Below are 16,041 nucleotides of genomic sequence, written 5' to 3'. Positions count from 1 at the left end.
CTAGGCTTATACGCATGCGTAGTATCAGGGTTACGAGCGTTAATGTATGAATTAGATCAGGACCGCAATGTTTACATCCTTTACTTTTTACATATCAATAAAAAATGGTTTTAGTGACGTTTGATTTGAGTAATTAACAGAAAGTCTTAGTTTTGTAACATACTATTGGAAAATAGAACGTTTTATATCGTTTTCTCGTAGTGTTTTTTAACATTATAGCCGCATTAAAAGGTCAGTAACAAAATGTTATAAAGGAATGCTTAATTTGACCTTGGCCTTGCATTGGTCAAATCACCTGAATTAACCATTGGTCATTGGACTCCTGACTCCTATCAACTTTACTTCATGATGTTGAATCGAGAGCAAAGATAGCAAAAATGTTGAAAATTAAAAATGACACCAAATGGCCTTATATTACAATCAATAGATAATTCAATTCACATATACATAATTTCACTTTTAATTTTACAGGTTGACAATTAATATTACAAAACTGACACACACAACTTCCATATAAAAGATAAAAATCTCTCGAGACAAAAATCAAAGGTAAATACAGACTGTACTAATTGTTTTCACTGAACATTTATAGGATACAGTTTGTACAATGCACTTTGTTTACAAGGGGAAACCTAACATGACAGAGTGATGTATAGCAAAGAAGTTAAGGCATAGCAGTCTTGGCTGATGTACATCTGAATAAACTGACCATTTGATTCCAGTTTCTCAAAGTTTGGTTGCAGTTAACCGGTCAGTCGTGCCTCAGTGGACATTCAGAGGAAAATCAATACTCAAAAATATCAATCTAATCTATCCAAAAAATTCACAGCTGTGATGAAGTATGTTCCTACTGTCATTTCATCAATATCTTTTCACTAACCATGCTTTGAGTAACTGGGACCTGGGTGAAATTCCACCAGTGGATAAAAATAATTCCAATCACATTGTAAAACCATCAATACCCTGTGTTATTTCTTAATTATCTAATCTCTGGCATCAAGATCTTTTCTCTTTTAAAAGTTTGTGAACAGTAAAAATAATAGTAACAGCATTACTTCCTACAAAATTACAGATCATTAAAAATATTGTTCTGCCTGTGTCTAGACTACAGAATTTTGGCCATTTCTTTTTAATCCTGTTATTTTCCATAGTATCCTGAAACATTTTTCTGATTTCTCCTAAGGTTTATCATTAAATATGGCTGTGAAGTTTCTCATTGGTCTGTTTTCAAATTAGTTGTAGATACCACATACTTTTTACAGAGGGTACACAACCCATTTATTCACCTGACATATTGAATATAATGATACAAACAACTAAGTCCTTTCATTCTTCAGTGGCAGCACTTGTCTACTTCACAACATGGCAGTTTCCTGAATACACACAGTTTCGGACTTGTTAACAACAAATAAAAGCACCCATCACCATGACAATGCCACACAATAATTCAATCCTGCAGCGCTTACGAATGGTATCAAAAGTCCTTACATATGGTTGTATCATAATTTGTAAATTTCTTAATGACTTTGACAATGCCTTTACATAAAAATTCATATGTACAGAAAAACAATCGCCTGGTGGTTTTTTCATCCAGTCATAAATTTATCCTAAGATATGTAAAACATATTTTGCTACAAATTTTAAGTCCATCGTTGACATTTTTTTACCTAATTGGCAAAAACATGAAATCTACAGTAAATGTTTCCCTGTAAACAGTATCCACTGAATCTTCCTGTCTCATCTTTCTGTCTCATCTTTATCTCCACGCATACATTTATGAGTAAAACCTTGCCGTTCCTATGACCTGTGATATAGGAACTCGTTTGGTTTCACAGCATTTGTGAGACCAAAATCAATACTCCTTAAATTTCCTTTTACATTTTTCATTTAAACTTTTCTCAAGTCTGAAATTCATCAACAACAACAAAGTTCAATTAGATAACTTACTAATAAGAAATGAAAAAAAATAACACACGCTTAACATTCAAACCAGCAATAATTATTTACTCAAAAACTTTCAAACCAATAAAAACAGATTTAAATATCAATTGCTTTAAAATATTATCAAATTTTTCCAGCAATATTTCCTATTGACTGAATTTTGTCTGGTCTCACTGTATTTGTCCGCCAGTGAACAAAGCAGGTCACATTCTTCACCAGATTCAAATCAAAATGACCAGATTCAATGAAAAATTTCAGTCTCCTGTTGGTGATGTTCTCTCAGGACGATCATATCTTACATCTAGATAAAACTTTTTCTATCCTATATCAGGAGCAATTTTGTTTATTTTGTACACACCATGAAATATCTATAAAACAGTAAATAGCAGAAATTTAGCAATTTTAGGTGATGAAAATAATCAAATTTTGTCTCGGTCATATCTTATCATTATCTGATGCTGAAATATCACAGCAGGATAAGTATGTACCACAGACTCCATCACTCATGACAATCCAGAATAACTTTGTTATCTGGGTTTATCGCATGTTAACAGCTAGGATAACGTTGAGGTGGAGCCATCTTGTAAGGCTCGTCCCATACCATTAAAAACAATCAGGGTAAAGTGCCATAGGACATAACCTAGTTAGCACAGACATCTGTTTCTCATGAGAAACACAAAAAGTCACAGGTAGTGAGCCACGCACTTCAGATCATCACTAGTGGTTACATAGGCCATCGTTCTAACAGTGATATCATGGCCCTACTAGGGTATGCACCAATAAATACATCTCTCAACATTAAAGCATTCCAAACCATTCAGTTGTAAGTTGCTCCAATCCAACGAAGCTTAAGTTTGCTTCAGTACTGGATGAAGCAAGTACATAGCACATCCCAGAGAGTGACATCATAATAATGATGTCATTACATTCATAGTAACTTCTCACATCACCAACCCATTCTCTAAGGATGGCTTTCAATGATTTCCCATAAAATGTCAGACTGCAAAGTGGAAAATACAAAAAAAAAAAAAAAAAATGATGAAATGATTCTAGGCCTAATTTAATATCTGTACTCATATGCTTTAGGTTAGTCTTGATAAATGAAGCATAACGCATTTAAAGCAAAATTTATATAAAAATGATTTGCTGTCAGAGATTTTCAAACAAAAAAGACATTAGATTTAATATATTAAGAGCGAAATTTATTTTAAAATGATTTGTTGTTCAAATTTTTTAAACAAAAATGGTGTTTGATTTATACCATTTCATTTCCCCAAACCTGTTGACCAGTTCAGCAAACAAATCTTCAACATCCATGTAAAGAGGAGTATTAACACTTGACACTAAATTTGAGAAAGGTTGTGTAAATGCTATCATCGCTTTTGGCAGTTTGAAAAGACTATCGAGACAAAATATATTGATACATAAAATAATGATAAACATCCACCATATAATATCACCAAAAAAAATACACCGTATAAGTCTTCAATCTTATATGATATTAAAACACTATTACTTTATTATTTAATACATCACACCTCCAAATAATTGAAATTAATGACAGATTATATTTAAAATATAAATATTAGAGAGGTTAAATTCTGTGATCTCTACTACCCATACACATTTTTTTGCAGGAAGTTGCAGCATCTTTGAAAATCCTTCTATCCTCCCCTCCCTCTCCCACCTATAACTTATCAACTACATCTATCTGATTGACATCTCTCCTAGCCAATCAATTAACTCCCTCCTCCCCACCTGTTCTACAAGTCAGTATTTGCACATAAGACCATTTCTTGAGTCTTATTTCCTGCCACAGTAACAGTTGACACTTCATCATCACAATTTGGCCTGTTCAGGAAAAAGGCTATAGGAGGGAAAATTCAAGATGTACATATAAACTGGAATAGGGAGTTGGGCTTGGGCTGAGGTTGGGATTGTGACGACAGGAGACTAATGAAGAGAAAGAATTGGGCTAGAGGGGGCGGGTGGACAACTTGTGACCTGCACAATTATAATATGGACCGCTTTAAAAAAAATTCTAATAATATTCAGTTCTACCTCCCCAGCCCACCCATTTCCTTTCTCTGCTTTGCTCTAAGTATTCTAAACATTCAAAGGAAGATCTGCACTTCCAGTGAAACTTCATTACAATTCCCAATTCACTATCATCAATTTCAAAACACAATATGACTTTCCAAATATTACAATGAAAGCAATGCAGTTATGCAAATAATTTGTGAATCAATTAATATTATAATACAGTACTTAATAATCATCTAACAATGTGGTTTAGATATTGTGTTTCATAAAAATTGTGACACAATGTCTGTATATCACTGCTTTGATTTCAGTAAGTGACCATACAGTCAGATATATACAAGGCGTAATTTCAAACTCAAAAGTGATCTTTGAGCTCATATATCTTTTGTAAATTCAGTTAAACAATAATCTAGATTATCTGAGAATAATTAACATCCATATAAAACTGTCATATTAAAGCAGTGAAACAAATTGTTTAGTTTACAATGAATAAATAAACACACATCCCCGTTCCCTGTTTTTGCTTACTAGGTACAGTCAAACTTGTCTTAAAGGCCATCTTGATACAAAGTCCATCTTTATACAAAGTCTACCTTTATACAAAGTCTACCTTTATACAAAGTCCATCTTTATACAAAGTCTACCTTTATACAAAGTCTACCTTTATGCAAAGTCCATCTTTATACAAAGTCCACCTTTATACAAAGTCCACCTCTATACAAAGTCTTCCTTTATACAAAGTCCACCTTTATACAAAGTCCACCTTTATACAAAGTCTACCTTTATACAAAGTCCATCTTTATACCAAGTCTACCTTTATGCCAAGTCCACATTTATACAAAGACCACCATTCTATAAAGTCCACCTTTCTATAAAGGTTGCTTTATTTTGGTTTCCTATGTCATGCCACTCATAGTAATTGAACCTCTATGTAAAGACCACTTGCTTATAAAGGCTTCTTTTCTCCGTTCCCTTGAGTGGTCTTTATAGACAGGTTTGACCGTAAATGCTGCAATGAATTTTCCCCATAAACTTCAATTAAATTCTAGTCCTTAAAAATCAGATCATGACAAACAAAGATCCCCTGAGGGTAGGACGTAAGAGGTAAAATCCAGGAAGACTGCTGTATTTGATTTCACGTAAATCCCTGCCATTTCGTCATTGACAAAGCATTCTGTGACAAGTGTCAACCATCCTTTGATCCCCACTGAGACAAAAAATGTCAACCTCCCCAAGTTGTTTTAAGCAACTAGCACAACGATACCTTATAATTTTAGTATAAACATGAATAAGAAAATCTTATTTTAAAACATTTTTGTCCTAAAAATCATTCAGAGTAAACAGAGTCTACTACTTTATACAGTCAGTGATCCATAATCCAGCCACTACTACACTCCAGTTGTCCTACTATCTAGAAATTTCTCTGAAAGGTCTCTATAGAAACCTGTCTGGTCACTTTATATCTGTCCCTTTATATACTTTTAGAGAAAAGAATGTGGCTGGATTATGAAATCACAACTGTATATGAATTTCCAAACAGTTATCTTAATTGAAAAAGAAAAAAAAACTATATGTATGCTATTTTTTTCTCCCGTCTCACCCAACTTTGAAAATGTTAACAAAACAAAAGATATTATTAACGAATAAGATAGCAATCATCTTATCAGCGAATCAGAGTCATATTTAATTTTTTTGATTACGTTCATAAGTGGAGAGAAAGTTTTCAGAAATCTTCAGACCATGGATTTTCCTCCACATAAATATCGATGACCTCCTTCATTGCTAGGTTAGGAATCAGTTGCTCCTGTTTCAAGTCCGCTCTGGTGACTGGGTCAAAATGGCCAACTCTCTATCAACATCAAACCAAACAGATATAATTCAGATCTATACAGGCAATGATGAAGACTAAACTGCAGACTGAAGCATGTATGTAAATTCTTGATTATTAAAATTTTCATCATTCTGTCATTATTCAAGTACAATCTGTTCTTCTTGCAATTAAAAAAAATTCTATTTGAAGAGTGAAGAAATGAAAATTAAATAGCAAAATAATGCAAACCATTTACGCAAACAGTTTATGGTGCATTATTATCATTACCTATTTCCAAAACATTTCTTTATTGGAAAATAGATACAAGAAAATGGATGTGCTTGTCAATTTTCTCAAGTACATATTCATTATTTCAATTTTCAAGATTTTAAGCAATTTCCAATACTTAAAACACAATTTCTTCGGTACAACTTCAAGCTATTTTGCCACTATTTACAACCTTAATGAATCAGTACACATGTTTAGGCCTTGGTTAAAATTAAAGCCAAGTTAAAACACATGAAGAAGACACCCACCTGTAAATGTTCCACAATATCTTTCTTGTCATAGGTAATTCCACTAGGTGTTATCACAGGTTCTCGCATCAGCTCAAAGCTGATTTTACCACAGAGGTAGTCAGGAACATCCCTCGTCTGGAAACAACACACAACATACAACTTCATATTAGGAGCATTTGGTAGGTTATATGGTGATGGTATATAAATAAAAAAAAAAAAAATTAATTACACATTGTCATCTGACAAATAAATCTTTCAGATTTTAAAAATCACTTGAATTTCATGAGATGTAAATATGTAAGACACAAAACCTTTAGTATGAAATGGTCATAGCAAAATTGCCATATATTTACTTTTCTGCATAAAATTTGATCAATGTATCTTACCTTTCTCCGTACATCTACTTGTGCAAATAAATCATTTATCTCTTTCAGTCTTTTTTCCTACAAATGAAATGCAAAATGATTCTTTAAAGGTGTACAATTATCATTCTATGTATCATCCAATACTGCATTGGTAAAAAAACTGTTATCATCTTTAAAAAAAATGAATAATAATAGTTAGAATAATAATACTAATAGAATAGTCGATACTATAACAAAAACAATGAAAGAATTTCTCTTGAGCTGAGTAGGTGGAGAGGCAGGAAGTTGTAGTGCACAAAGAAAGATTCATAAACCAGCCAAAGTGGTACAGATATACACACACTATTTTTATCCTATGACAAAACATAAGTGTTTCTTCCTGTTTAGACAGGGATTTAGATACATATGAATGAAGTAATATATAGAGGCACACATATATAATAATAGGGCTTCAATCACAAATGTGATAACAGAAGTTTTCAAGCTTGCTGTTTGAGGGAAATTCTCTCAAAATTGGAATGAGAGGACATGGAATTTTTCTGAGTTGCTTATTTACCTGTAGTATAAGGAGAAACACAACTTTCCCTTTTCTGTTACATAACAAAGACACATCTTAACTATCTGGCAAGGAGATGTGATCTGATTGAATGTCATACATGTAGCACAAATAATATCTTATCTTCTTTTATTTTATTTCAAATTTAACATGCAATAAGTCCAGAAGGACAACATGAAACATCTGACTGAAATTGTAGTGGAAGATTTATTACAGGGCAGTGACAAATCTTTCATCTTCGATATTCTAGGGTTTTACGATCACTTTCACTCTCTGCAATCCTGGAACATTTCATTGCAAAATTGAAGGTTCTGTGTGCAACATCTTGGAACAGGATGAAAAAAATAGTTTGATCCTTTGATGTACATTGAACGAATCTTGAACTCGCATAACAGTATATTGTAATGGTTTTGAACTTTGGTGTCACACCTTTGTAATCTTCAAAAGGAGCATATCAGCATGTGATTAGTCAGTTTTTTTCTCCTGGCAACAATTCAATTTTGCCACAACATGTTTCAGGGGTGCAGAGAGCGAGAGTGATTGTAACACTTGGAGTATGGAGGATGCAAATCAGCAGAATTTCTATAAAAATATCCATATTTATGCGGTAATAAGCACATCAATATTGCTGTTAAGTGAAATTAAAAAACCAATGCTATGCATACAGATTTTTAATTACATATATCCATTTAGCTGAAATTGCCCTGTACAAAAAGTTCAATTCATTATTGTAACAGATTCAATCAAAGATTAACCAGATACGTACATGTAAATTAATTATTTGTACTTACATGTTCGTCATCCACATTTGATAATCTCTCCTCCATGTTTTCCTCTCCTGTACTGTTTAGTACTGTGTTCCTTTGTCTTAGGTGTAAAGGAAAAGGTCAGTAAATGATAAAGGAAAATTAGGTAATATGTTGTACCATTAACTATCTACTGTAGTTGATTTAACTATGGAAAGACAATCTGATTGCATTCATATTGATAAAGATATAAGCTAGCAACTATACCATATGTTTACATTTTAGATATTGTTTCAAGATATTATTGTGACTATTTATCAGATATTATTGTGACTATTTATCAGATATTATTGTGACTATTTATCAGATATTATCGTGACTATTTATCAATTTGAAAATTTTGATGAGTCTCAATACCAAGAGATACATTGGGACCTAAATGTAGTCCCATAGAAAAATTATGTGTCAAAGACTCAAATATTCAAGTCCAGAAGATCAATCTGTAATGTGAGCTATCTGAAGTATTGTCCAAAGCATTCACATAACACAGATGAACATGGCACCAAACTGATGTACATGGTAATTAATTATTGTAATACTAATGGCTATAACTCTGTACATGATGAAGCAATAAAAAATATTTCAGTACATGAATATGAAACTCTACCATCTGCAGAAATACCATATACTACCTAGTAACTGCTTGTAACAGAATATAAAAGATATCAACCATCCTCCCACCCACACAGACAGCAAACAGACCCATAAGGATGGACAGACCCAAACAGACCGACAAACAGACCCATATGGAAGGACAGGCCCACACAGACAGACAAACAGACCCATATGGAAGGACAGGCCCACACAGACAGACAAACAGACCCATATGGAAGGACACACACAGACAGACAAACAGACCCATATGGAAGGACAGACCCACACAGACAGACAAACAGACCCATATGGAAGGACAGACCCACACAGACAGACAAACAGACCCATATGGAAGGACAGACCCACACAGACAGACAAGCAGACCCATATGGAAGGACAGACCCACACAGACAGACAAACAGAGCCATATGGAAGGACAGGCCCACACAGACAGACAAACAGACCCATATGGAAGGACAGACCCACACAGACAGACAAGCAGACCCATATGGAAGGACAGACCCACACAGACAAACAAACAGACCCATACAGAAGGACAGATTCAGACAGACAGACAAACAGATCCAGGCACCAGCAGCTAACTTTTCTATGTATACATTCATTGTGTCTCTCTAGCTTAATGTAATTATGTTAATGCATTTATTTAGTATTTTTGCAACTAAACAATTTGTGTATTGTGTGAACAGAACCTCTATAAAGGACTGTATATAATTAATATATACGCCTATATGATTAATAAATATGTATGTATATATCTCCAGTTCAATGTATATATGTCACATCAAGTACAATTTATGCAATATCTTCTTCCTTTAATTACTTATGATAAAATTAATCACCCAAATATATATAAGCATATAATTCAATTAAATTTTTGTGCCTTATTAATTAATTATGATTTTTGACAATGGCTAAATGTATTGAGCCTTCCTGTACCAGTGGAGCATCGAGTGACTTGGTAAATCATCCCGGTGTCGTTTATGATTCTCTGACATTTTGTTCTTTAAATGTTCTTTTTTTATTGCCGGTACATGTATATAACTTATCAATGTTATGTGGTGACATTCACCCAAACCCTGGCCCTGATAATTGTAGTACCTCTATCTTCCAAAATATTTCTATCTGTCACATAAATGTGTGTTCTTTAAGAAACAAGACTCATCTCTTTGATGCAGAATTTTCTGACTATGACCTCTTATGCATTAGTGAAACTCATCTCAATAACTCTGTTCCTGACAATGATATATCACTTGTAAATTATGGTAATCTTTTCAGAAAAGACAGAAATAACTATGGTGATGGTGTTATAATCTATTCTAAGAATAATCTTAATATCAAGCGAAGAACTGATCTTGAGTCTGATGAATTAGAATTATTCTGGGTTGAGGTATCCACTCATAATAAGCCTATTTTAATTGGTTGTATCTACAGACCTCCAAATTCTCTTGTTAATTACTGAGAAAAGCTTGAAAATAACTTAAGTGATGCACTTGACTTACAAAGAGAAGTAATTCTGGTGGGTGATATTAATCAAGATATGTTAAACCTTTGTCCAAACTCTCATTTTTACAGACTCTTGTTAAAATATGGACTTCAAAATACTGTTACTGAACCTACCAGGATTACTCCTCAATTTTCAACTTCACTTGATATTCTTATTACTAATAATGTTAACTTTGTTTCCAGCACTTCTGTACTACCTCCATCCTGTAGTGACCACTCGCCAATTACTGCTACTTTAAATTTCAAGTCTTTTAAAAAACTTGCATATAAAAAAACCCTTTTATATTTCCAAAATACTAATTATGAAGGAGCTAATGAATTTCTTAATTTTATTGACTGCAATTCTCAATTAGTTGGTGATATTGATGAAATGAATTATGTTCTTTCTAACAACATTTTATCAGCTATTGACCAATTTGTACCTAACAAGACTGTTACTATTAGACCAAATGACAAAATATGGATGACTAATGAAATTAGACTGAAAATAAGACAGAGAAATCGTCAGCATTCTAAAGCTAAACAAAATAACTCCCATGCCTCATGGAATAAATTCAAATCTATTCGAAACCAAGTCATTACTTTAATCCGAGAGGCTAAAGATAAATATCTATCTAAATTACAATCTTCTCTTATTAATAAAACTATTCCTCCTGGAAAATGGTGGCGAATTGCTAAATCAGTTATGAATCTACATAATAAAAGTGAATACTGAATATCCCCTTATTATTAATGTTGATCTGAAAATACACCCTCTAGATAAAGCTGAGACTTTCAATGACTACTTCACATCTATTTCAACAACAGACAAGAATGCTGATGATTTACCACCTGACTATCCCCCACCAATTATTAACTTCTCCTCAATCGACATAACTGAACAGGACATTATCGACCAACTTAAGCTTCTTAATACTAACAAACCTGCAGGTCCTGATTCCATCCCTCCCAAATTCATAAAAGGTGTTTCTCAATCCCTTATAAAACCTCTTTCAATAATATTTAATAAATCTATCTGCAGGTGTACTTCCTACCTCCTGGAAAAATGCTCATGTAACACCTATATATAAAGGAAAAGGAGGAAAAAGTGATCCATCCAACTACAGGCCAATCTCTGTTACTCCCATCTTCAGTAAAATCCTTGAGAAAATTGTCTTTAAATATTTTTATAATTATCTCTCAAGACATAACATTATCTCCAGGATTCCACTGTTAATCAACTATTAATTATATATGATGACATTACTAAGCATTTGGATAAAGGTAAAGAAGCAAGAATGATATTCTGCGACATAAGCAAAGCGTTCGATAGAGTTTGGCATGATGGGTTAATTTTTAAATTGAAAAAGTATGGCATTAGTAATAACATGTTAAAGTGGTTTTCATCTTATTTAACTAACAGGAGACAGAGAGTGGTCTTGGATGGATACAAGTCCAACTGGAAAACATTACAGGCTGGGGTCCCTCAAGGTTCAGTTCTTGGTCCTTATCTGTTCTTGTTATATATTAATGATATTGGTGATGATTTACTATCTAATGTGAAATTATTTGCTGATGACACATCTTTATTTGGCTTAATTGAGGGCGATAGACAAGATGCAGCTAATATACTCAATAATGATCTTCAAAAAATTTCTAGGTGGGCCAATAGATGGGGTATTATTTTTAATCCTGACAAGACAGAATCCCTACTTTTTTCAAGGAGAGTTGATTCTGAGATGTTGCATCCAAATCTGTACTTTAATGATTCAGTTATTAAAAATGTTACCTTCCATAAGCACCTTGGTCTAACTTTTAATAGTCATGCTAATTGGTCAAACCACATAAACTCTATCTATGAGAAAGCTTATAAACGAATAAATGTACTTAGAATATTAAAGTAAAAAATTGACAGAAAGTCACTTGAATTAATATATATTACATTTATTCGTCCTATTTTAGAATATGCTGATATCGTTTGGGCTAATTACACAGAAAGGGAATGCAACATCTTAGAATCAATTCAACTAGAGGCAATTCACATTATTACTGGCATAAGACGGGGCACCAGTCATGCAATTCTATATAATGAGTCTGGATTAATACCCTTAGCTAAAAGAAGACACTTACATCAAAATATCCATTTTTTAAGATTTTAAATAACAGATGCCCTCCTCATGTATTTGATTCTATCCAACCTTTTATAAACAATAATACTGCTCCTTATCCACTTCGACACAATAGATTGTTTGATGTGCCCCATACAAGAACTTGTCAATATAGCACTAGCTTCTTTCCAAAACTCATGAATGAATGGAATGGCCCATCTTGTCTGTATCCCTCATTAACTTCTATTTATGCGATAAAAAAATCTTTTTTATCACAGCAAGCTACCATTCCTCCTTTCCACTGTAATGATACTTTCAAATATAAAGGACAAAGAAAAGCTAACATAATTTTATGTCAACTAAGAAACTCTGCAAGTAATCTGAATTTTGATTTATTCAATTCCCACCTTAAAGATAACCCTGCCTGTAGCTGTGGCCACCCAGTTGAAGATTGTACCCACTTCTTTTTCCACTGTCCCTTCTTTACTAACCAGAGACAACTCCTCTTTAATTCCCTTTCTGACCTTAGTGATTCTATACCTCCTACAATTGATACATTTCTCAAAGGTTCTCCTATACTTGATGCAAACATGAATAAATTTATTCTTGATATAGTTCAGAGATTCATAACTGACACTGGTCGCCTATTTTAGCAAATGTACATCCCATTCTATACTTCTATCTTTTCTATCTCTCATTTGTATTTGATGTCTCAAGTGTGGGTCCGCCTGTCCATTTTAGGGACTCAGCTCAGGATTATGTGCAAATGGACTGTTTGAACCTTCAGCCTGTCCCACCACAAATGGACATATTTTGACCCAGTCTTGTAATATCTTGTGATACCTAATTTGTATTTTTTAGTTTATGTTACTGTTCTGGAACTCATTAATACAAACGATGGTGATGCCTATTTTGCATTTCGGTTATATAATCATCCATTTGAATCTATCTTCTACATTCTTATTCCTAATATTATTATTATCTGTTATCTCTAATTTTGATTGATGTGTCTGTATACTTGTTTATGCACTGTAAGGAGAGGGCTTTCATAGGCTCTGCCTGTTGCCCAATTCCTACTGTCAATACCACCATGACAATAAAATATTCTGAAAGTAAAAAGATCCATATGGAAGGACAGACCCACACAGACAGACAAGCAGACCCATACAGAAGGACTGATTCAGACAGACAGACAAGCAGACCCATATGGAAGGACAGACCCACACAGACAGACAAACAGACCCATATGGAAGGACAGACCTACACAGACAGACATTCCACCCTAATTCATGGATATGTCTTAAATATTTGTCACACATGTGTATATATATTTACATTAACATTACCTCTCAGCCTCCTCCTTTACAAGACGATTTAGATATGTCTGAAGTTCAATTTCTTTCTGAATACGCTTGTTCTCTATCACATTCCATCTTTTTCTCTTTGCCAACCTTAAGGCACCAGTGATTTCATCTCCAAAGTTCAATTTCTGTTCTTTTGCAAGTTCATGTGCTGAAATAAAACATTCCATGTTTTATGATTTCATCTCTGAATGCAGAAACATCCTTAAAGAAAACTGAAAACTATATTCACCAGGGTTTTCCATAATTTTGTTAGTAGTAGGCTTTGTAGTGAAAGTAGGAGGCTGGCCTGCCATGCACGTGTAGTCATGTACGGAACTATGACCATGTTGAGAATTTCCAGCTGTCTATCAGTACACTGAATTAATACAATGTATCATACACAGTAACTTAATTGATCTGAAGGATCCAGATTTCAATGACCTGCTGTAATTGTACTAGAGTTTGATATGTATAGATTTATGGTATGTATTAATAAATTCAACGATTTATTGTGTATCATCTACATTTACATCCAATCGTACGTCAAAGGCATCAAAACATTCTCACTGATTCAAAGTCTGGGGTGGCCTTGCTTCAAGATAATGGAATAGTTGTTTAGCAGTGGACTTTTTATCAGGCATGAACTTGTCAAATGTGAACAGTAAATTGCTGTAAAAATCATAACATAATCAACAACAATAAGGGCACAACAAAATACATGTTCATTGTACAAGGGGTACCTGGGCTCTAATTTATCCAAAATGACCATGTTGAGAATATGTTATTTCAAAATGAGCATTATATTTGATTACCTCTGTTAAGGCTTGTTGCTGCTTCATCATAGAGACCCATCTCCACCAGTGCCTGACCTAAGAAGAAGTGTCCTTTCACAGATGTCCTGTCAAGGTCTAAAGCCTTTCTGCAGTCTTGGATAGCCGCCTCCCAGTTTTTCAGTTTCAGGTAACATAATGATCTGTTTGTATAAAATGTTGGTGTGTTTGGGCTTTTAATCTGAAAAGAAACAGGTACGGTTGTGTATTTCTATGATATTATCTGTACCCTGACTGAAAATATGAATGAATACAATATCATTTCTGATGATTCGAAATAAAAAAGTAAGAAAACCGCATCAGCTAAGCCAATACTGAGATATTGACATGTATAGAGTATGATTTTCTTTTTCTACTGCTAATCAGCCAGAGGGTAATTGGTGACTTGCTCTGAATGGAATCCTACCAGCTGTGAGATGAAAAGTTGAACAACTTGTAGCAGCTGCCATGGAGGGAACAGGCGAGATCGAAAACAGTTATGTTTATGTTTAGTTTTGAGGAATTAGATAATTCTGATGATAACATTATGTACACAGTAAACAGACATATGAAGTTCATGAGAAGCGATCAATTCGAACCTAAATATTGTCAACCTTAGAACAAGAAATGAGGCACTAATTATATACATTTATATATGGAAATGATTACTTTCAGTGATATATGCATGCATTCTATATCTAGAATGATGATTACTGTAAAAATCAAAATCTACAAATGTTTCAAACCAATATGAGAACTTTGAGTTCTACTGCATGGAGAAAGGAGAAAACATACATCTTTGAGGGAACCACATGGGTACAGAGAGGGAAAGTCATTGTAACCCTTGGAATATCGAGGATGGTCAATGATCAGTCCTGTATGTAGTCCATGGACAAAGCCAAAATGTGTACATGTCAATCCATTCTTGCTATGCCAACAGTTAAAGCATGTTCCAATACATTTTCTATTTCCTGGTTTTCACTCCCCTGACATTACTTATTACAAACAAGATTAATGAACTTCTGTAACAGAACGCATAAGTATGTGTGAAAAACACTTTGTTCAGTGTCGACCCTCAAAAATATGTATACAACCATGTAGTCATCAATGGGGCGAAAGGACAACCAAGAGACATGGTCGGTGAATGATGGGGTTTTCCTTAATTGAGAGAGTGGCTAATATTTAATCAGACTTAATATCATAATTTGTAATCTGTCGTCATTTCAATCCGATTGTTCTCGAAGGAAGTTTTTCATAAATGGCATGGTTTCGTTATCAGCCATAAGGATTCACTTTCACATTATTTCACTTACAATGGCTTTGGTGTAACATGATGCTGCACTGTCGTAATTCCGGGAGGCAAAGTACTTGTTCCCTTGATCTTTCAGTTCAACGGCACTCATAATGATCACATTATCGTAACCTAAACATCGAATATTCTTGTCATTCTCCTTTGCGTAATCAAGCCTGTGTTTGACCGGGATTCAATGGCCTGTATCAGCTAATTTCTTAAACGAGTATCCGGAGAAAATTCCCGGAAGGATTATACGACGATTCTAGAAATTTTTGAAAAAGTCTAGTATCACTTTGTCCATATTACAAACATAACATTGTTTAATAGTTGACACATAAAATATACTAAATA

The 16,041-nt window shown here is 33.8% G+C and overlaps 1 protein-coding gene across 1 annotated transcript; it reads right to left on the bottom strand.

Moving 5' to 3' along the window:
* Positions 1–444: 444 nt before the first annotated feature.
* Positions 445–15,878, bottom strand: LOC132564651 (E3 ubiquitin-protein ligase CHIP-like). Its single transcript, XM_060229289.1, has 7 exons — positions 15,710–15,878; positions 14,400–14,598; positions 13,591–13,756; positions 8,025–8,100; positions 6,699–6,755; positions 6,331–6,447; positions 445–5,833 (listed from the first exon to the last, which is right to left on the bottom strand). The coding sequence occupies exons 1-7, from the start codon at positions 15,797–15,799 to the stop codon at positions 5,708–5,710; spliced, it is 831 nt and encodes a 276-aa protein (XP_060085272.1). The 5' UTR covers positions 15,800–15,878; the 3' UTR covers positions 445–5,707.
* Positions 15,879–16,041: the final 163 nt, after the last annotated feature.

This window comes from Ylistrum balloti, unplaced genomic scaffold (genome assembly GCF_031769215.1).
Source record: "Ylistrum balloti isolate Yb309-2 unplaced genomic scaffold, AGI_CSIRO_Ybal_v1 Utg372470, whole genome shotgun sequence".
Lineage (NCBI taxonomy): Eukaryota > Metazoa > Mollusca > Bivalvia > Pectinida > Pectinidae > Ylistrum > Ylistrum balloti.
The sequence above is the reverse complement of the archived record's forward strand: the minus strand, read 5'-3'. Positions and strand labels throughout refer to the sequence as shown.

Bases quoted from the DNA above. Each gene is read 5' to 3' on its own strand.
- LOC132564651 (XM_060229289.1), bottom strand. From the start codon at position 15,799: ATGAGTGCCGTTGAACTGAAAGATCAAGGGAACAAGTACTTTGCCTCC. The intron at 13,757-14,399 runs GTAATCAAATAT...GTTTTATTTCAG, and splicing joins AGCAACAAGCCTTAACAGAG to CACATGAACTTGCAAAAGAA. The intron at 8,101-13,590 runs GTAATGTTAATG...TTTACACCTAAG, and splicing joins GTAAAGGAGGAGGCTGAGAG to ACAAAGGAACACAGTACTAA.